The sequence below is a fragment of the Caenorhabditis remanei genome, chromosome IV (assembly GCF_010183535.1).
Source record: "Caenorhabditis remanei strain PX506 chromosome IV, whole genome shotgun sequence".
In the NCBI taxonomy this organism is placed as follows: Eukaryota; Metazoa; Nematoda; class Chromadorea; order Rhabditida; family Rhabditidae; genus Caenorhabditis; species Caenorhabditis remanei.
Genome location: NC_071331.1, coordinates 13,014,858 through 13,037,304, shown reverse-complemented (window position 1 = coordinate 13,037,304; position 22,447 = coordinate 13,014,858). Strand labels below are relative to the sequence as shown.

At 36.6% G+C, this 22,447-nt stretch overlaps 3 protein-coding genes across 3 annotated transcripts; 1 reads left to right on the top strand and 2 right to left on the bottom strand.

The window, feature by feature from the left end:
- Positions 1 to 67: 67 nt before the first annotated feature.
- On the bottom strand, positions 68 to 1,620 carry GCK72_013656 (uncharacterized protein; the record flags this gene model as incomplete). Its single annotated transcript, XM_003100912.2, has 8 exons — positions 68 to 203; positions 280 to 530; positions 613 to 703; positions 750 to 850; positions 900 to 1,020; positions 1,067 to 1,159; positions 1,262 to 1,393; positions 1,484 to 1,620. 8 exons carry the CDS (start codon positions 1,618 to 1,620, stop codon positions 68 to 70), a joined length of 1,062 nt encoding a protein of 353 aa, XP_003100960.2.
- Positions 1,621 to 10,004: 8,384 nt separating this feature from the next.
- Positions 10,005 to 11,574, bottom strand: GCK72_013655 (uncharacterized protein; the record flags this gene model as incomplete). The annotated part of the gene is made up of 6 exons (XM_003100942.2): positions 10,005 to 10,175; positions 10,272 to 10,515; positions 10,596 to 10,927; positions 10,975 to 11,107; positions 11,164 to 11,328; positions 11,423 to 11,574. The coding sequence occupies 6 exons, from the start codon at positions 11,572 to 11,574 to the stop codon at positions 10,005 to 10,007; spliced, it is 1,197 nt and encodes a 398-aa protein (XP_003100990.2).
- Positions 11,575 to 12,167: 593 nt separating this feature from the next.
- GCK72_013654 (uncharacterized protein) lies at positions 12,168 to 14,191 on the top strand (the record flags this gene model as incomplete). The annotated part of the gene is made up of 11 exons (XM_053729928.1): positions 12,168 to 12,383; positions 12,440 to 12,505; positions 12,554 to 12,694; positions 12,740 to 12,892; positions 12,941 to 13,000; positions 13,046 to 13,256; positions 13,303 to 13,417; positions 13,465 to 13,707; positions 13,752 to 13,824; positions 13,876 to 14,030; positions 14,077 to 14,191. 11 exons carry the CDS (start codon positions 12,168 to 12,170, stop codon positions 14,189 to 14,191), a joined length of 1,548 nt encoding a protein of 515 aa, XP_053584700.1.
- Positions 14,192 to 22,447: the final 8,256 nt, after the last annotated feature.

The following is a 22,447-nucleotide window of genomic DNA, read 5'->3' as shown; positions in this document are numbered from 1 at the left end:
TTATACACATACGCAATTGAATAATCTAAATACAACTTTCAGATTGTTTCCTATCTTTCTGTAATTGTCAGAAATCCGTGTGAGCCATAGTTGTAGGCGGCATGAGAGATGGACGAGTTTGGGAGAGAATCGATTGATATTCATCTTTGTCAGAACGAACGAATGGGAGCCAACGGAAAGCGTGGTGGAACCCAACGCGGAATCTGAAAAATTGCGTTTCAGAATTTCATTTCGAAAATCTTTTTTATCGAAAAAGATATCTCTAGAATCAAGGCTCACCTCTTGTTCATAAAATAATATATAATCGGGTTAAAAACTGTTGATGACATTCCCAACCAGTATATATTGATATAAATGTACAGACTCAACATCTTATTTCCAATCGGCTCGACGAGATGCAAAGTGAGATAATACGCGTTGTATGGAAACCAAACAATCATGAAAATGAACACAACGACTGCCAGCATAATCGACGCCTTCTTCTTGGCAGCCACTGATTTCGCGTGCCGTACATCTCCAACTGTTTTATCCTGAAAATAATAGATTTTTCATGAAAATAGTTTTTTTTCGGTTGGTTTGAGACTTGGAAGCGGTAAAAAACTGTATTCCCACCTTTCTCAATTCCACTCCAACTCGATAATAAGCTGCTGATAAAATACATAATGGAAGGATGTATTGCACTGTTATTAGTCCATTGTTGTATCTGGAATCGGAAATGAATTCTATGAAAATAAAGGGAAAAATCTTACATTTGACCAAGAAGCGATTCATTTCCACCTGGATAGTTATCTGCTAGGCATAACGGATTCTCGTAAAGAGTGGTTCCATCGTAGAAATAATAGATATCGACCTGGATATAACAAGTTATAGATTCGGGATTCTGAATTTCAAAAAAATACCTTTGACGCCAAAAACGCGGGAACTCCGAATAAAAATGCGAGAAGCCAGATCATGATAATAATCGAAACGGTAGACCTCCGCCCCGGTCGCCTTTTAAGAGGATGCATTATGGCATAATATCTGAAAATTGGAGTTTATTGAGTCCTGAAACGACGGATAGATCCACCTTTCGATACTCATCACAATCATTGTGAAAACACTCGCACATATCGGCGTGATTCCCATCAAATTGTTTATTCGACAGTAGAAACTTCCAAATCTGAAAAATCACAATTTATACTGTTTCAGAAATATTGTGAAATGGAAAAACATTTAAAACAATGATGTTCCGTTTCCTTCCTTTAATAGAATAAAAACTCACTTCCAAACGTAATAATAGTTGTAAGACCATGAGAATCCAGTGTTGAAAACTGAAATCGAAGCATCTGCCACTGCCAAATTGAACAGATAGTAATTAGTGACACTTCGCATTTGACGATGGTAAAGGATGATCCTGAAATTGAGAACTGTTTTAGAACTATCAAGATAATTTCTAGTGAATCAACAAGATGAACATGCAACTTCTTTTTCGAAAAGAACTTACCACATCACTGTGAAATTTCCCATGAGCGCTAGAAATATCGTAAGAGTGAAAAGGATTCCATAGAAGATTTGAGAGAAGATCGGATGAACGAATGGAGTCGATTCGAATATGAAATAAACGCCGTGAATTGAATACATTTGTTCGTAGAAGGATTGGAATGTACAGTTGGTTAGTGAACCGTTGAGAACCTGAAATCAGCGTTTTTGAATATAATTTTTGGGTTTTAGTTACTAGTTTTCTGATTTTAGAATTTTAATGATAGTAGTTAAAGTTATATTTCTCGTATGTGGAAACTTTTCCCTTTTTCAAATTTCCGTTTATCTTATTTCTCAGGTAGAGCCCGTCTCTCAGTTTCATTTTTTCTTATACCAATAAGTCATTAAACCTTCAATTACTTCCTCCGGAAACGAATTATTCTACTATTATTTTACAACTTTCCACACGTATTTTCCCAACCGGCAGCAGATGATTTTGAATGTCCTTTCCATGTTACTCATTCTTTCGGAAGTTCTTTTTTACTTCTGTCGACTAGAAATCCTTGTTATTGACACATTCCCATATATCTTGTAGTTAAATGAGTCAACACTCAAAAAGTACAAAAATGGAATACGTTTGGTCTAATGAGTTCTGGTTTCTAACTAGTTTTCATAGTTGTTTTGAATTTACGAAATGAAGAGTCAGAAATTCGGGAAAAGAGGAAGTCCCGTATACTTCAGGTACTCCATACACCTCTATTCGATTCTCTTTTCCAAATTTCTTCCGTTTTTTTTCTTCAAAAGAAAGTACAAGAAATTGTTGTCGAAAACAAAAAGTCCAAAACCGCAAAGAATGTTCTCCAACTTGCTCTGTTTAGAAGTATCCTCACAAATAGAATTATGCATTTGGAGAAAAGAAGAAAAAGAAACTATAATTGTTGTCCTTTTTGTTCTTTCTTGGGTAAGTAGCTAAGAATACCAGGAACTAGGTGCAAAAATATTACGAAACATGGTTACAGTTTTGAAAAGTTGTGATAACAGGTGATTGTTTCCGGTAATAATAATATCTTTTAACAAAAAAATCTTACTTTATCCGCCGCACCCCGTAGATCCATTTCGTTCAAACTTGTTGGTATTGGACACGAAATCATTCTGAAAACATAAAACTTAAAGCAGGCCATTTACTAGATAATAATAAAATAACTTCAATTGAAGATAAAATGAAACGAAGAAAATGAATGAACAGTTATAGAATTCTTCCAAAATCTCAATAAGAAATTCAGATGAGAAGTCAGTGGCGACCTTTCGAAATTCACCTGTTTTCTCTGGTTTTGGTCGTTTGAAGTTTTGAGAGCAAATAGGAAGTTTTGTCAACTTTTACTACCAGATTAATTGAAAACTTTTTGTTCGATCTGTAATACCAGGAAGAAATGGAAAACGAAGGGTTTTGCAGGGAAGACAGGGAAGAAGAAAAATGAGTTGTCGGCTCATCCAGACATCTCTCTTTTGACTCATTTTCTTATCAGCTGAGGGGGGAGAAGAAATACAAAATAATGGAGGAGCTAGAATAAGGCTATGAAGAAGACTGGAAGGAAAACAAACAAGACAGAGATCAAAATATTGAAAACTGTGAGTTTTGAGATGATGAGGGCGATATCAAGATCACGTACAAAAGTATACTTGTTTTGAATGGAAGATGAGTTTTGGGATCTATGACCACATCTTAGACATATCGATATTTTTTCAGTTAGCATACTCTTCAGATTGAGATGAAACAGTACAAAAAATACTTCGACAACAGATCCACGTCATTAGTGTATAAAGTTGAACCCCGAAACAAAAGACGAAAATGAAATGAAAGCGTCCAGAAAAGAGGTGGGTCATAGACGGAAGCAAGTGGGGTGTATTGAAAAAGAGAGAGGAAATAGTAATTGGATAAGGCAGGTTGCGGAAACTTTCAGACACAAAATAAAGAGAATGAGCAGTAGAAGAAAGGCAAAAAGGAGAAGAAGAAGAAGAGTGAGGAGGTTAGTGCTCAGAAACAGGAAAAGAGAAATGATAGGAGGAAGTATTCTCTCTCTTCAAATTGTTACGATCATCAGGGGAACACATCGGAGGAAGGTTATTAATACTGTACGGTTATTAGAAGTGAGCTCTACCGAAATTTATTTAAACACCTGAAATTATGAGCCGCAGAGAAAGGAGTGTCAGAGTATTGTTTACGGAAGCAAACGAACTGAATAAAAAGAAAACCGGCTACCCCAGAATCTAGAATTCCAGTAGCTATGACTCGTATATTCCAATCAACGTTTTCTCCAAATGTCACGTCACAAAAATATCACCTGTAATCCAGAGAAATGGAGGTGTGTTCAGGGAGAAAGGTCGACACAAGAAAGAAGGAAATATTACTGCTCCAGGGAGTTGTGATTTTTAAGCTAAAGATTCGCATAGGTCGCATGCTTGTTTTCCAATACAAAATGAACAATAGAAAATGAAATTATGTCAGAAAGTGAAATTCAGTTCAGCTCAACCTCTTCATCTAATCATCTGAATCCGCCCCCACGTCATGAAAGAAACACCTGGCAGATTGGTCAAAAAGTTCGATCAAAGAAGAAGATTAGAGAACAAACTAAAGTTTTAGATGCAATTAAAACGATGGTGAAGACTAATTCATTCTGAAACTGCTAGTGCTTTAAGGTAGGGCATCGGGCACACCGAGTTAGAAATTTCATTAATTCCGCGTAAATTTCCTATTTTTGAAAAAGAAATTCAAAATGGAAAAATATTCTTTAGAATGCTTCCTTTGAAATACAGGTCTCGACCGGTCTTGCTATAAGCCTAACCGGTCCACCAGGACACAATTTAGCGAAATTTCAGAAAACTGATTATCTAGATTTTCATAAGTTCCTAAAATTCGGGAAGCGTAATCCCGGTAGTTCTAAGATTCAAGAAACAGTGGTTTTGAAATATTCGAAAAATACGGTTGCTAAGAATTTGAGACGTTCGTACAGAATCTGGAGAAGAAGAGAAATATTGCTTGACAAAAAACCAACAATAGACAAACTGAGAATAAATATGTTTTCCAAAAAGTATAACAAATGAATGTATGTCATCGAAGACTGTCAAGTGACGACCCTCTTCTTAAGCCCACTCCCCCCTAACAACCTTTTGCCCTCATCTAAATCTCTAAATGCCACGTCACCAGAAATAACACCTGTTTCAATATCTCTCAGTCTTCAAATCATTAATTCCACACACACCTTCTAATCTCCAATAGTTGTACGTCAGTCACATACATGTGCTTAAACTTTAATCTACCAATGAAAGCTAACAGTCGAGAGAGAGGGGGAAACAAATCAGGCGTCGTCTGTCTTCAAGTCAATCTGAGGTGACGCAAGTGTCAGTTTCAGTCTGTTTTTTGGAGAATTTATTTCAACAGAGAAGGACTTTGAGCATGAAATTCAGATGAAAACACACGACAAAGGTGGTCTTTGGGACTTCCTTCAGGCGCCTAAAATGGGGGAAAACGCAGATTTTTATTGGAATTCAACGGCTTCCTCCCTGTTTTCTGCTTAGGTATTACACCACTTGACTCCCACCTGGATAATCTCTTTTTTCATCTCATATACCCTTCATGGTGTCAACAAATTCAACAACACATTCAGGAGAAATGTCGAATGCTCCAGAATTTTCGACATAGAAATTCCAAAATTGATTCATTGACGTGGAAAATTGGGGAGGTGTTCAGAAGAGAGGGACGAGAGTAATCGAGGTCAATGAGCAAATTTTCAGGAGGGACACAGACTGGCGTGGAGTTCAGCAATTTCAGATTTTCAGATCAAGGATTAGAGGCGGTGTAGGTGGGCAAAAATATATGAATGTGGAAAATATGGTGACGTTGAATTGTAGAGAAAAGATGAAAAGATATATAAGGGATCAGTCGAAATGGAACTGATTATATTTTGATCTCTTCTTTTGCAAAAATATCATCTGGATCGGATTTTAAAAGATTTGTAGGGAAACGATAATTGAACTTTCATTCTATTTTCGATGTTAATCCTTCTTCTGGATCCTTTTGTTCAGTAAAAAACCAACAAAAAAGAAATATTTGAACAGAAACAAGAAAAAACAAGATCGTTTGATTTTTAATGGGGTTTTGGATTCAAGCCATGAGAACAGTTTTCTCAAATTTGGGTTTCATGCAAGTCTTTGCGTGTTGCCGAAATAGTTGCACCGAGATTTATTAGAATTGATTTGACGGACATTTTTCCGATTTCTCTATGAAATAGTTGTGTTTTAAACTTCAGTTTGGATGTACCCAAAATACTTTTAATTGGAAATAAATGTGCAAAAGAGTCCCCTATCCACCCCAAAAAGATTACTCTGCGAACATTAGTCAACACTTTCCACTCTTGCCTAAATCCATTTCCAAATTGGAAAAAAGTTTCAGATAAAACGACTAGACGATAAAACGAGAAGAGGAAGCTCAAAAAGGAACAACATTTCTGGATGAGAGGAAGGAAAAAGAGCATTGAGCACTCATCATCATCAGGTACTTGAACATCATAGGTTCTTATTTTGAATGATTTTGAAGAGAAAAAGGAAATCGAAGAAGAGAAGAAGAAAAAATTGAGGGTGGAGATGATCTAGTTGACTCATTCTTCGACTTTGAAAATCAAGTTTCCTTTGTTTTTCAAATCGAAATTCCTGGAGATCATTGACGAGAAACTAAGTAATTGTTGAACAATGTGATGTTACAAGAAACAAATTTTTTCACAGTTATGAAAAGTGTTCCATTGGAGTAGTCGAATCATTTTCTGCGACCTCGAAAATAATCTAAACTACTTGTGCAATCGGCTCTCCACTCAATTGCAACGTCATATCCTGTACTTTTAAAAATAAAAATTTTGTAGCAAAAATAGAAGGTCTATCGATCACACTCTGAGATCATTTTGTTATTGACAAATGGAAACAGAAATCTCTTGAATAATTAGAAACTGATTTCGAATCTCCCCTAAACCAGATGTCATTAGATAAGCAGAAATAATAACTCGAAGCAATTACTTTTATGATTTCTGGAATCAGAAACAAATTGTTTATTATTTCTCATGTTTATTTCGTCACCGAGTGAATGTTCAAACAAAATGTCTGAAAATAAACAAACTAGAAAATATGCTTTGAGTTTTGGTGAGGAGCTTGATAATGAGGATGTGTTGAGGTATCCTATGGTTTCACATTTTCTAATTAATCGGATTTTTTTCAAGGTAAATTGATTATCAGTCGAATAAAATGAACTATGTTATGAATGATCCAAAATCAGTTGGAAAGAAAACGATAAATTCGAAAAAGGGAATGTACGTGTGAACAACAAGAAGTAGTCCATCTCTTCTTACTTCTTTTCCGTTTTTTTTTTCATGGAAAAGTCAATGCTCGAAAAAAGGGGCGTGACGTTTGAGAAGAAGAGAAAAAAGAAGTTTTGAGAAGGCAGTAAGGAGGCAAGAAGCAGGTGAAAACAGGGGTTTTCGTTGTTGCAGAAATGATTGAGATTCTGAATTTGGGAAGAAACTCAGTCGGGTTTATAAAGGAATCGGGACTCTCTGATTCTGAGAATTCTGACTGATTATGCGTGGGTTTTTGATGGGGTTCCACCCTCTCAATAGCCATATTTCCGAGAGGTCGTGATAGGTTTATGGGATAGTTGTCTGGGAGAGAGTTGATTAGTCTGGAAAAGGTATTTCTGGAGACTCTGATGTAGTACACTAGAGTGGAACATTCAGAAGTTCACAGATCGGGAAGAAAATGTAAATAGAGGTTCAAAAAATAAGTTTAGCGGTTTCAGAAGACCGAAAAACAGTAGTTCGAAATTTCGAAAAGTTTGTCTGGCCTGAGGAAGCAGAAGTGGTGTGTTCCAGAGTACGTAATTGATGATGCAATAGTATGTACATTTCGAAGTAATTGGTTCAGATGACAGGAATTAACTACATGATATCCAAGTGAACTCACACGGTAAAAAGAGTGAGTCTGGAAAAGTATAGTACCCTTTCATGCAAATCTCATGAAGTTTTCTTTTCATTTTCTCAAAAATTTCATCTTCAGATCAAGCTCTCGAACTGTTTATCAAAAGAAAAATAAGAAAAACAACAAGTTCATAATTGATAATTTATGCCAATCAAGTTGAACCAGTTTGATAGAAACTCAAATTTATTTATCTCGATAGAAGCGATCGAATCATCATAAATTTACCAAGGCCACCGTATTTTGGATTTGATAAAAATTTGCAACACTTGTACAGTTCATTTTATAATCTATCATTTAGAACTGAGAGTCGTCAAAAAACGGTTTCTACATCTATATCGACGGGTACAAAACTCAAATCCATTTGGGCATCTAATAGTTCATTCTCAGCTAACCTCAATCCCAGGAAATGTAGGCGTATACAGCAGCAGTAGCTGTTTGGGGGATACTCTACTCTGATCTCTACTCCTAATTCTAAAAGGTCCCTACTTTTTTCTTCTGCTAAATCTTATTAGTGACCTCTCTTCTACTTTCTCATTCCTTCCTGACATACATCTACACCCACTAGAAGCTTTTCTTCTCTCTTTTCACTAATTTCTTTGTTGATTGTACTCTAAAAGATTATAGTGGAACAAGAAGGAGGAAAAATGAACATGAGACAGATAGAAACGACAAAAAAAGCATAAGAAGTGAGGGAACGAAAACAAGAGAATTCGAGAATTTCAGGAGGCGAAAATTAGCATGATTTATCTCGAAAATGCGTGGGTTGTAGAGGGTAAGTGTTCGTTCGCAATGAGCTTCCTGGAACCCACTCAATGAAATATTTATTCGTTTTAAATATTTTCAGATATTTTGTTTTTTTCCTCTTTTTGCTCTGTGCAATTCGAGATTAGAAATAGACACGGAACATTTTCCAAGGATGACTGTTCAAGGAGTTGTTGGTTTGGAATTGATAGGAATCTTTGAGATAAAAAGTTGATAGTTTCACAGAAATATGGCTCGTTGAAGAGCATGATTACTATTATTGTCGTGATATACCATGTAAAAAATGCGGATGAAAATACACTTACAAAATCTGTTATATTATACAAGAGGATCCATGAACAAGTTTTACTCAAAATATGTACATCCTGACAATGATAACGTAGGTTACAAACGTATTTTAGTTCAAACGGTCAGTGTTTTTTCTTTTCCTTTGACTAGAGAGATTTGAGACACTTTTGTTTTATAACATTTTTGAAACATTTCTGAAACAAGGAAGTTTTCCCAGCACAAAAAATTCAAAAATGATGTTTCTTTCTCACTGTTTTCATGTTTCTTAAACAAAAAAACGCCAATTTCACGGAACTGTGTAATTCTGTGGCCTACTTATCAAAGAAACTATGAAAATTGATTTTTAAAATTTGAGTTTTTTTGGTTAACTCAGTTCCCTTAGAAGTTACAATAAGACCGAGAAACAAAAAATATATGGCTGACATGAGTACAATTGAGTGAGTAAGACTTTTCCAGTGAATAATTCTAAGAAATGATATAAGGTTTTATTGCATGAATTGTTAATGGAAAGGTCCCAAAAAAGTTGGAATAAAAAGAGTCTATTCAAAGAAGAAAATGAAAATAGAAGAGTCCTTATAAAACATCCAAAACCGAACATTTGTAGTTCTGAATGCGGGGGAAAATGCGTCAAAAAAAGAGAAGAAATGATAAAATTCATGAAATGTCTGGGAATAGATCATGAAGAATATCATAGTGTTTTCTATTTTTAGGTCAACGTTTGTGGGTTGGACGATATGATAAATTCGAAAAATATTCTCGCTTAATGGATTCCAAAAAACGATGAACTCAAGTTGAACACTATGAGAAAACTGAGTTATTAATAAGGTTCGTCATAGAATTTTCGGAAGAAAAAGTACAAAATTCTATCGAAAAAACCCAAATAATGTTTATCGGAGGTCTCTCCTCAAACTAAAAATATTTCTGAAATTCAGACCAAAATATCTCAATCTTTGAAAAACTCTGTTGACGTAAATGTCGACTCGAAAGTGGTCCCTCCTATCAGAAATCATCAGAAATCAAAAAGGTTGAAAAATTAAATATTATCAGTGTGAGAACTGAAATCAATGAATTTTTGATTCGAGACGTCTTCTGAAGTCTCACGCAATCTTCTTTTTTTAGTGATTTCAAAAAATGGAACTTCTGTTTTAGTGTGGTCACACGGAGGATCCAGTTTGATTAGTTGAAAACACCTCTGCATTGTAAATAGAATGATCCAACAGAAAAATAGATCAAGTATCTTTGCAGCGAGATTCATTCAGGGAAGGGGGTGTGAACCAAATCGCAAAACGATGATTCTATCACTCTGAAACTCTTTCCCATATTATTTAATTGCTGGCTTCTACCCCTCCACCCCTTCACTTCAATTATTATTTCATTCTCCCATTTGCGTCACTATCTTTTTTTGACATAATTATTTTATTCCAATTTTCGAAAAATTCTCAAATACTTATAAATAATTTTCAAAAGTCAAAGAAAGATCAAAAAGTGACGTCTTCTGTTTGTTTCGAATGAGCCAAACCCAATCGTTTGTTCTTGATGTCATGAATATTACAGAATTGGCGAATAAACGGATCTCCGAGAATCCACGAGGGCCCGAAACCTCCGCCGTACATGTCGAAGAGAGTCAGGTCACATTCAGTTGCGTCTGGCTGAAATAAATCAATTAATACACCCGTAGAAAATATATGTATAAAAAGCGGGCGAAATAGAAATATTTGAAAATAATTGCGTTTTTTATAACTTACATGAGCCACCAAATTAATTGGATCAATTTCGAAATCCATATCATTTATCTTCAGTTTCAGAGACGGAAGTGTCTTCACTTTGGAGCATGGAAGAACGTATGAATCATTGAATTCATCATAAGTGGCTCCGTACTTTCTAGCAAGTTCTTGAATTACTTTTCCAGGTCCTCCGATGAATGAAGTACCAGTATCCGAGATGACTTCCCATCCAGCTGTATTCTCACTGGAACTATCAATTCCCACTCTGAAACCTCTTGTTTATTGTAGTCATTGAAAAAGAGAACTAGGGAGAACTATTTCATTTCTATTTACTTGCTCACTCACCCTTGCATTCTGAATTGCCAATACGCCGCCTTCGTCAGTGGAATCCACGTGATTATCTCTCCACAATGATCAGGATCCTCTCCTCCATAAGTGAAATATCCTCCACTTGCAGCTTTATTAATTCCATGATGTTCCAAGTATACTGTGAATATTGGTTCCTCTACAAGTCCTTGGTCAACTGCATTGACAAATGGGGGCGGAGCTTTGTTGACTGCTAAATCAGTGAATCCCAAACCGAGGATTCCGTCGATTTCTTGATTGGCAAAGAATGGAGCAATACTGCTTGCCTGGCCGAATATTTGGGATTTGATGCAGAGTGTTGTGTCGGCGAACTGAATTAAAACAAATATTAAATCGAATGACAATCTCCTAGACTGACACAAAGAGTATCCTTTCCAAAGTATCCAGAAGCACTTCCAGTTCCATAACTGATGCTGAACGGCCGACCATCTTTCTCGTAGGAACTGGAGTCGGTCCCGAAGTATTTATTCTTGTGTTTGCATGCGGAGTTTCTGAAATTGTTCAATTTATTGTTTCAGAAAGACGTTATTTTGAAAGGAGTACTCACACATCATTTACTCCACAAGTGTTATCAGGAACCCAGAGATTCGAACTTCCAGTATCTAGAACTACCAAGAACGTTTGCTCAGATTTCGAGGCGATCGGTGTTCCGATCGTGATGTTTCCGAAATATGCAAAGTCCCGAAAATCGGCAACATGTTGGTGTTGAGCACTAAAAGAAAAGTACTGAGTTGATTATTCTATTTGAAGTTTCTTCAGCATCTGTCGCTGATCTAATATCATCGTGTAATACAATACTAACTTACCCCACAAGGCGATCGAATCTCCTCAATCCATACTTCTGTGTTGAATGCTTGATCAGCTTCCCTCTTTGTACTCGGACTTGATATTTCGCATCACAAAGTGAAAAAGAAAAAAGAATGATACCTAGTAGTAATAATAGAGAAGCATGTTTCATTTTGCTATGCGTTCTTCTCCAATTCATATCAATTTCTCTTTTATAGTTTACTTTGTTTTTCGGTCAAAACATACTTATCATTATTATTATCAACTCAAAATATCGTCATCACTTTTTTAGTTTGTTTTTGAGTGGGAGAACGAGACCAATTTTTGAGTTTAGTACTTTTTTTGAGCGTTAGTCATGGGTGTTTTGATGATAACATGGAGCAAGTCGAGAAACTATACGAATTATGAGGAAAATAAGGTTCTGCAGCAACAAATTTACACAGGAAACGGAATTATCGACGATAGAGTTTTCAGCGTGAACCGACTTGAATTCTCCTCTGTCTCGTCATTATAAAACATTAGAATTCCCTTCTTTTTGCTTCATTTTGATATTTTCTCGGTTTTTCCGTTTGTTTGAATACATTCATTGCAATATCAGGTTGGCGTAAGGCATGTTTTATCCTCTGAGATATTCAGACTTTCAGTGATAAATAGTGTCAATGAGCACCGTTGGAAGGAATAATGAGCGAGTATGTACCTTTAAGAGACTGAATTTCGAAAGTTTTCATGTTTATTTTCAGCTTTTTTGAAGAGAAATGTGTACCAATGCGGCGTGGTGGAGCTCCATCGAAACCTGCCCCACAAGCTGCTCCAGCTCCAGGTCTTCCACCAGAATTGAGGCCGAAATTTCCAAGATTTGACGAGTTTGCACCCGTGGAACAACCGCAGACCCCACAGACTCCACAGACTCCGCCTCCTCAAACTCCAGTGGAAGTTGATGCACCTATGAAAACTTTGGAAGGAGATGCTGCTGATAATGTGGTGAGTTTGTTTTCTGAAAATTACCTAAAAGTTTTTTTCATAACTATTCGTTACAGCCGGTGGATGCAGACGGTCAGAATCAAGAGGTTCCATCAAAAGATGTCGAAACACCTGATGCTCAGGTTAGAACTCATATCTTGATCCCTATCTATTTAACCTTCAATTTACAGAAACCGAAGAAGAAGAAAAAGGAAAAACCCAAGAAAGTAGATGACGGGACAGCTGTGGCGGTATTTGTGGATGACGATGAGGCGAAGAAAGATGAAGGAAATAATGCAGTGGGACTATTTGTGGATGATGATGAGGATGAGGTGTGTATTGTGATGAGTTGCTGGTTTTTGAATAGATAATTTCAGAAGAAACCAAAGAAAAAAGAGAGAAAAGATAGACCGAGAGCTGGTCCAACTGAGAAAGAGAAGGATAGTAATCGGGATAAAGGAAAAGAGGGAAAGGACAAAGATAATGCAAAAGTTATCAAGAGACAGAAGCAACCAAAGACGGAGAGCTTGGTATACATAACAAGACTTTCAGTGTCTTAACGTTTTCTAAAATTACAGCGCCAAAAAGGAAAACCAACTAATCAGAGTAATCGACAGAAGAAGAATCAAGCGAGTATGGTTAGTGATCATTCTGAAATTCAATTCACGATTTACGGTTTCCAGAGAAAAGTGAATGCTGCAAAAGCACCAAATCCTGTCCAGCAACCACCTCCAGCAGCTAAAGTTGCTCCGAAGCAGGCGGCACCTCCTGCTCCATTACCTGCTGCTGGTGTCGCAGTGGTTCCAGCTCCGCCAGTAAAACCAGCAGGACAACCTGGTGCTGTGGATCCAAGAGCGCCTAAAATAGTTGCTCCTGTTGCAAAAGATCCTAATGGTATGCCAGTGCTTTACTACTTCAAGTATTCTATATTCTTTTTCAGAGGGCTTCTTGAAGGCGATGTACGCGAAGGCAAAGCAGAAGATAGCGGCAATGTCGAAAAATCCGAATTATGTTCCGACGAGTGATACCGCAATGGCTGAGGATACTCTTGTTGCGTAAGTAGATTTTTGTCAAAAGAATACTAAAAACTCCTAGTTTTCAGAACAGATGAAGCTATCATAAAACCTGAAATAACTGCTGTTTATGGTACTCCACTGGACTATCCAAAAGGCGTTCTTCCCCCGAAAAGCGATAAATATCATCCGGACAAACTGTTTCCGGGCGGACGTCCATTCTGGATGAATCGAAGCGAGAAACCTCCACAAGCTAAGGTTATTATGATTGGTGAAGTGGAAGCTCGTCTCAAAGCGAAGACTATCAAGTTTGAGCCGCCCATTCCGAGAACGTACGTTTTGATTTTAGTCGAGAAAGGTCCAATTTTCATTTCAGTGAACCTTTCACTCCATACTGTCAAGACTTCCAGCTTCTGAAGCGGACGGATGAACAGTTTTCGCAAATCAGAGTGAGTGGTTCAAGTTGGTTCTCCTCCTTTTATTTCGTTTTCTTCATACAGGTTCTCCGCAATACGGCCCGCTCTTGTTGCATCATGAAGACCCATGCGATAGAGTTCGAAAGAACAAAAAAAGTAATAAGGCCCAAAACAGGAAAGAGATTGCCAAATCGGAGGAATCCACCAGTTTTACCGACTTATTGTCAGACATACACGAGGTTGGATTGATAGTCAGAGCTCTCCTAAAAGGTGTCTAAATTTCAGAAAACAATACAAGAAGAAGCCGGTCCATACGAAAAAACCGCTTGTCTTTGGAACGAAAGGCAAGAAAATAAAAGCGAAGAAGAAAGATTCGAATTCGTGTAGTATTGCTGATTAAAAATTGAATTATAACTGATAATGACTGACTATAAATGAGATGAGAATAAAGGTTTCTAATAATGGAACATTCTTAAAAAACAGCCGTCACAAAGAGACCAAACTAGAAACTATTCTTTGACTTTTATAAGTACACAATAAACAAAAAAGGAAGGAAAAGTACGTTGAATTTGAAACTTGAGGAATAAAGACGATTGATACAACTGGTCCCTCGAGACACGTGGAATGCTCTTTTCGCATGAAGAAGGATGCAAAAAGAAGTGAGCATTTGGGAAGGAGGAAGAGCCATTCCTACCGCTGCTTCTCATTCTTCGTTTACTAGTACATCCATCTGTTTTTTCTTCGCCCCTTGTGTTTTCTTAAACGAAGATTTATGTCCCGTGAACTATTTTGGCTTATTGGTTTTTGGAGGTTTTCGGGTTATTTTCATGGTAGGAACCAGCTAAAAAGTTCTCCTGTTTCACGTATCTGGCATTATAAAGTTATTTTGATATGAGGTGATGCTCCCTGGATATGGTTTCAGATTGTGGAATGGGTAATTGAATGTTGGTGAAGCCTGAAGCACTTTTGAGAAAAAGTTTTTTTTTAATTATTGAGAGAAAACTCATAAAAATGATATCATAAATCGACTTGAGTGATTCACTTTCTTTTTTAACCCAATTTTTTCAAATTTTCAATTTTGAATCTCAAAAATTTGTTGGGCACTGATTTTTTGCATTCTTTCAGCCATGACTTACAGTGACTTCACAAACTGATAGCCCTATTGAATTGCAACATTTCATACCTATCATTTCATTTTTACGACTACTCTGAAGAAACTACATAAGTGTATTGTTTAATAAAATTACTTCTATTATAAAACAATTTAGCAATGTTTTGAAACATTAGTTGTTTGATCAAACTGTATCACAAAGTCTCTCAGACTTCCCATTTCACTTACGTTTCACGGGATTCCAGACATACCGTAAATACTGTATTATAACGGCACCTGTAATAGAACGGCACCTGTATTATAACGGCACCCCATCAATACTCAGAATTCATGAATATGAATATCCCGGTGTTTTTCCTTGTTTCTGATTAGAAGCAGCGTGATGGATAACGTCTTGATCGACAAAAAGAATGCCCAAAAAAGGTTTTTCGTTTAAATTTAATGAGTTTTTAAAATCTCAAAATTTATCTGGGAGGCAGTTGAAAAATATAACGGCATGCCGTTATAATACAGTATTTACGGTATTTATGTGTTCTTCTGACAGTACCAACCCGTTTCTCTTCTTGTCACTTTCACTTTATTTTGTGTCCGTTTCCTTCACAACTCGTTCCCTCCGATTCTCTTTTTCAACAATAAATCATAAGCAATCGAGCCTCTCAAGAGTGCCATTTTACGTCTTCTGAATGCAAAAAAGAGGACGAGGACTATGATGAGGATGTGTTGAAGATGATGAGCATTTTGACATGTTCAATATGTTCTCGCCCGTTTTCGTTGTCTTTTTTTGTCCTAGTTTCCTATTTTTTGTTGAGAGTCGTACTGTTTCAGAGAGTGTTGTGGAAATTGTAAATGCAACCAGCTGTGCTACCAACAACAACAACGACAACAGCAGGAACTGGTAAAAATGAGGTGGGTTTGTAGTGTTTTAACTGTCACTTAGAACTTTTAAAACATTTTGTTGTGATAATATAATTGCTAACACTCTGCTCTACTTAATAACTTGGCTGAAACCGTGAACAATTTTAAAAACTATTTCGACTAGCTCCTTCTTTTTTCTAATTGAAAGCCAAAAATTTAAATTCAAAGCTGTTTACGATAAGTGTAATTCCAGAAATAGACACTCCAGAAGAAAAATTTGAAACTGTTCCGATTGGGAATCAGATTGGGAAAATTTCGGTACCAGATCTCATAAAACTAGGCAAAATAGACGCTCGTGAAAACTATTGAAAGATAACAACTTCCAATTTTTCGTTTGGTTTCGGAATGTTCTGGAGTGGTTTCGTAGTGATTATACTGTGGCCTTCGATAAAAGTAAAAACTCGTTCTTGTAAACTGCACAATCTGAATGTTCTGGAAAATTATGAGGGTCACTGTTTTGGGACAGTTTTTAGTAAATATTGCCATCAGACAATCATTTGCTTTTCATTCCAGAGTGGAACTGTACTTTTCGAGTGCTACTATTCCGGCAAAATTACGGTTTTGCTAAAAAAAAACACAAACAGTTCATTCCGGAGATCTTGCTCAGACAATTGTCAGTTTCCGGTTAATGTCAGATTTACAATAAACCCGAAGCAGTTTTAGTTTCTGACAGGTGCTGTTCACCAAAACAAAACTGGTTTGTATGAACGTGTAGCGAGGAGACATGATCCCAGTTCCCAACCATTCCGATTCGGAAGGATCATTTCTAGCTTTGATCAGTGTCTAACCGAGAACAGATGTCGGCATGGTGTACCAATGCTTTGAATGATGACATCTCGATGAAAACGTTTTTATATTTGCTCCGAAAGGAACCTTTTCTCACATAAATTATCTTTTCTTCCTTGTCTCCTCTCGTTTCTAGACCGACACCCAACCGATTGGACCCATCGGAGAGAAGATGCCAATATGAAAAGAGGGTGACAAATCTCTCGAAAAGGAAACAAATCCTTGCTCTCTCTCTCTTCCAATCAACTTTTTCCGGAGAGAGAAGATCGCCTCTGGGGGATTCAGGAGACATGGGGCCCCCGAAAAGCAGTCCTGAAGGAAACGAAGAGAAGTGTGTGTATTCCGGCGGACACTCTCTTCACTGCCCAATAGACCACTCTCTCTCTCTCTCTTGTCATTTGGGTGAGAAGAGAGAAGATGTTTCTGTTTTTGTGTACATCTCCACCCTCACTTCCTAACACCCCTGGTGAAAGAAATAGAAAAAACGGAGAGAACAATCTATCAAGAACGTCTCGAACTTTCACACCACTTTTAGGTTTTCGAACAGCTTCTCAAAACTCGAAACTAAAATTCTTGCCGAGTTCCCAGTGGTATTAACTTCCTTACCACTAGACCTGATGTTTTCAACCATGTAGGTCATTTTAGAATTTGGAATTCTTATTCTTTTCGGTTTCTCTTTTTGTAGTCTCTAGGTCTTCTGATAATAAGACAAAGGCTCAAAATGAATGCTGCTTACTGTATTTAGGCTTAGTTAGAAAAGAACTGGTAAACTCTTCTAATTAGGAAGATATGAGTTCTCTTACTGATCTAATATGAACCGTAACTAGAATGTTTACAGTTTTGTCATTTTTATATGATATTATGTACCTTCTACCACTACTGACTGTGGTTTCCATATTTTTTGACTTTTTTCCATTTACTGTAAATTGGATACTCTTTGAAAACAGCTCAAGCATTTTCTCGAAATTTTGAGTCTTATTAGATTTCCTTGACTTTTATTGTAGTCAATGCTCACAGTTTTGAGAGATTTTTGTATAGTTTTCAATTTTTTTTTGCTTTATTTAGTCAGTTCGATCAAATTTTATTGATGTTTATCGAAAAAATCCTTCTTGTATTCTCTCTAAAGGAACATCCCGCATTTTTTCTCAATTTCAGTTTTACTAGTTGCTCTCTGTCTTCCCTCCGTGAATGAACAAAAAACCAAAGTCTTATCTCCGTGGTGAATCATCTCACTTTTTATGGACCACTTTCTTTATGCGCCGTTTTGTGACTTTGTTGATCATATTTTTGTATTCGACTTCTCTCATTGTTACGAAGAATTCGAAATTTCCGAAGAACGGCTGCTGCTTCTTTTTGTTTCCAAATTATTCAATTATTTATGTTTGTACCTGTGTTTGAGAGCAGCAGGTACTCTTGTTACACGTCTTTCCAATAAAGAACCCAAGTCGCTGTTTCAGAAGTTTGTTTATTTCAGTATGAGTTACTCTAACCAGTTCCTTTGCTTCTGTCCACAAAGTTATCTTCAAAATAGTTATATCCCATCTTCCATGTAGTTTTATATGAACAACAAGTGCTCTAATTCCATTTTTATATAAATTCTCCAAATTGTCCACCCTAAAAGAGTCATAATCCTTTCATTTGAGACGAAAGCAATTTCATTTATAAACAAAAAGTTCGATGACCGCCTTTTTTCGTTTTTTTTCTCAAGAGGAGACAATCGAATTGGTTGAAAAAGTGAGAAGATGGGGGAGGAGTTGAGCATAGATTGCTCTTTTAGAAGTTAGTAGACTCTAAGAGGTCATTCAAACTTTTCGTTTGCTTTTTATTCTTTTTATGAGATTTTTTGTTGTAAGAAATAAGATTGGCTACCTGGAAATTCAGAGAGGGTGATATTTTTGAGATTTCAAAAAAAAAATTTGTCCAAGGCATGAAATATTACTGCTGTCTAAGCCGATAAGGAAAACAAGATTTGTGATTACTTAGAAATACCGTATTTGATTAACAGTTCTAAAAATAAATCGATGTTTCAAGAACTTTATATATTCAAAATTAACTTTTTCATAATTAGTTTGCCTCTCAATGGTTTCACAATCGAGGAAATATTTCTAAAGGGGTTTGATCGTTCTCATGCTGGTTGAGCACTAGATATTTTATCAAAGCTGAAGTTTAATTTCATCGATGCACCACGTTCTATTAGTCTTTGTTTTTTGTTAAGGCACGTCGCGTGTTCAAACCGAACGATACTGAAATTTTTTGAAGTTTTCATGCCTCCCTCGGTCACGATATTGTTTCCAGCTTAGCTGAATCTGAGTTGTCGTTTCAATAGAATTTGTGAACAGTTTGAAAATCATATTCCAGTTTCATAACAACCACGAGTTGCCTTGTTTTATTTTTAAAACCAAACTGTTTTCTAAAGATTCATGCTGAAAAAAATAGGTGGAATGTATATTATGTTTATTCTGAGAAGCCCACCCATACCCATCCATGTTGTCCGGAAAGTGTGAAAAAGACAAAAAAGAAACATGATAATTTGTGGTTGGCAAACAGAAAGAGACACGTCTTCGTATTCTTCGTGTCCGGATTCTGTGTCCTCCAAAATGTTTTTTCTTCCAAAAATATGCTCTCAGTAGAGTCTTTCTCCTTTTATTTTTCCTCTTCACACCCTTCACAAGCTTCCGTTTTTCCATTTCTTACCTCGACACTTAACCCTGAAATAGATATCAAGTTTTTTTCAGTATGAGACGACAGAAAATGCTCATGTTTTCTCTTTGAGTCTGGAATTCCTTTTGGAAGAAAAAACGAAGAAATTGTATTTATTTGCAGAAGACTGGACGACCCAAGGAGATGTCCGCGCCTACCAGGCTACTGGGTAAGTCTTTTGTTTCAAGGTTTTTTCAAAGTTTGAAAGTTGATTTTGACCCAATGTTGGAATGGGTAAAGCATTCTTAGAATCATATCTTTGCATACTTGTCAAGGGCCGGGCCGGGCCGGGCCGGGCTTTTTTTTCAAAACGTCAGGCCCGGCCCGGCCCGGCCCGTCAGGCCCGTCTTTTTGGAGGGATTTTTTTTTCAATTTTTTTCAATTTTTTTTTTCAAATTTGATTAAGGTGTACTAAGATGAACTCAGACTTTTCTCATAGAATAATATGAGTGTCTTTTTGTCAATTTTTCCGCATGAAAAATTGAAAATTGAAAAAAAAAATTTGAAAATTTTTCTCAAAAATCCCATATCCCTGACAAGACGGGCCTGACGGGCCGGGCCCGGGCCGAAGCTTTTCAGGCCCGGCCCGTCATTTGACAAGTATGTATCTTTGGAACAGTAATCCCATTGATGAGTCTCATTTTATAAGTCATTGATATTCTCGAATCTCCGAGCAATCAGTTCTTGTAATCGTATCACGTGGTACGATATTTTTCCTCCAACCTATTCGGTACGGAAGCAATTTCAGCTTTTTAGTTCAGTTGCCAGTTTTATCAGTTCTGAAGTTATCAAAACAACTTTTCTAATTGCTATAAACTGCCATTGTGGAAAACATAATTCCAGAATTATCTAAACTCAACAATGATAATTTTTAAACAAGAAAAGTACTCTGTTTTCATTCATTTGGATAGACAGTCCGAATTCTGACATCGGTACCATGTCATTACATGTTCCAAAAAGAGATCTCTGCAGCTTTCCGTTTCCTTTCAACTTACCAGCTACCTTTAGGTTTCGAGTGAGAGATCTTGATCTAGTTACCGTACGGTATCACTTCAGCTTTTCGATTACATGATCGTTTTAAAGAGTGTTTTCTGCTAACAAATATAGCAATACCCTTGAAACAAGATTTCACGTTTTCCGATCAGCTCCGGATCTTCTTCAACAGTACGATAATCTCTGAGAGTCTCAGCGATTATGAATGAATGTGTGGGTAGAACGGTTTTCGGATGTTTGCATGATTCTCCAGCCCTGATATGAAGAACCAAGTCATCATTAAGGTTTCAGATTTTTTTTGAACATGTATCCAGTCGGATACAGTAACTTTCTGTAGTCACCATCATAAAACCAAAGGAAAAAAGCAAATAAATAGTGTAAAACGTCTGTAACTCGGAAATTAAGAGGTCTTTCAACTCCATTTTTCAGTTACTTTTCTATCTCATCATCTCTCCTCCTTTTTTCTCATTTTGAAAGGCGTGGTGCTCGAGTTTTCGAGCCGTGAAATGTGCGACAGCGACTCGATATCTGTCCTCCGGATGCGCCCTTCGCCCCCGTATAATTAAATTGTGCAACAGCACCAAATGTGGCACCTCGTATGTGAAAAGAGAAAGAAATTGCTACACACAACACAGAAATCCACGATTTCAATCGGCTACTTTTTGTGCGTGTTTTTCAACATACCAACCCTCTTTTTCGAAAGTTTTCTGAAGATTTTTTTGGTTTTTTGTGGTTTTTTGGTCTATTTTTGCAGGATAGAACCTCTTGAGCCCGTACTGTAGTGAACTCGAGGCTTCCACATCAAAATTTGAAAAGAAAAATCCTTTGAGCTGATTGAAGTTTTGGCACAGATTACTGGTTCATAAGTTTTATGAATACATTCTTCTGATTCTAAGAAATAATTGTTTGCACATTTCGGACATTTCGGACATTTAAATTTTCTCAACTTGTATTGCTTGTAAATCCATGTTAAAATTCTGTAATCGTAATTTTTGTATCTTCAAGAATTCTATACGAATATAATCCAGAAAAGATAATTCCCATTTGAAGTTCTAAATTATTGTCAAAAAATTACTTGATTATACATAATTTTTTAAATAATTGTGAACAAATATGTTTCAACGATGTCATACAGCTTCCTCAAAAACCATCCCAGCGTTATGGTAACTCCAAAGCTTCATCAAATTGTTCGAACGAAAACCTAGAATTAGACAGAATAGGGAAGTAGCTAAATCAAGTAGTCAAGAACTTCCTCCGAACGACTTCCAAAAGTTAATTTGATCCAATGCTCTTCTCTATCCTACTCTCCTCTTTTCTTCCTTACTTCCTTACTTCTTCTCCACAAAATGACCATTTATCCTTTTAAGATCCTACTTTCTCTTCTCCTCTTTTTACTCCTCACACATCGTTTCCGTTATCCTTTTTCTCCCGATATAGAGACCCCTCCTCCCCGTATCCAAAAATTATTCATCGTGTGTGTCTCTCTCTCGGAAAAGGTTCCATTTTCTTGTTAGATAGCCAAGAAGTCCCCGTTTTTCTTCGTCTTGATCATGGCATCTGGACCAAATTATTCCCCAATTTTATGATGTTTTGAGTGAGAACTTGCTCAAGAAATGTGTGTGAAAATGTGCCAAAACGACATCATGTTCTGTTCGTCTTTCAGGGATTTTTCTCATTTTTTCATAACTTTTTCTTCTTCGTTTTCTATGAGGAGGACTCTTTGTATTATCCAATTCTCAAGTGCTCTGCGTCTCATTCTCATCACAATATGGCTCTTTATTCTCCGCCTTTTTTGAATTATTCATCAAATCAGCCTAGTTTTTAGGTGCAACAAGTAAGAAGAATATTCGGATGTCTTTAAATACTTCTTCTCCTTCTTCTCCTTCTTTTTCTTCTTTTTGCTTATTTTTGATGATACAGTAATCTTGTGTCCTCTGATCTAATGATACAAAAACGTTATAACTAGATTCTTCTGAATTTCCACTAGCAGGTCCATGTGTTTTTATCTAATAATTGAATTTCCAACTCCAACCATGGCTTTCTTATGATTCCATTTTCTTCAAAATTGATCCTCTACATATGTTTCTATATCTATTAAAATATGGCCAAAGTAAAAGTCAAACAGCTTAAGCATGAGAACCTCTTCTATTT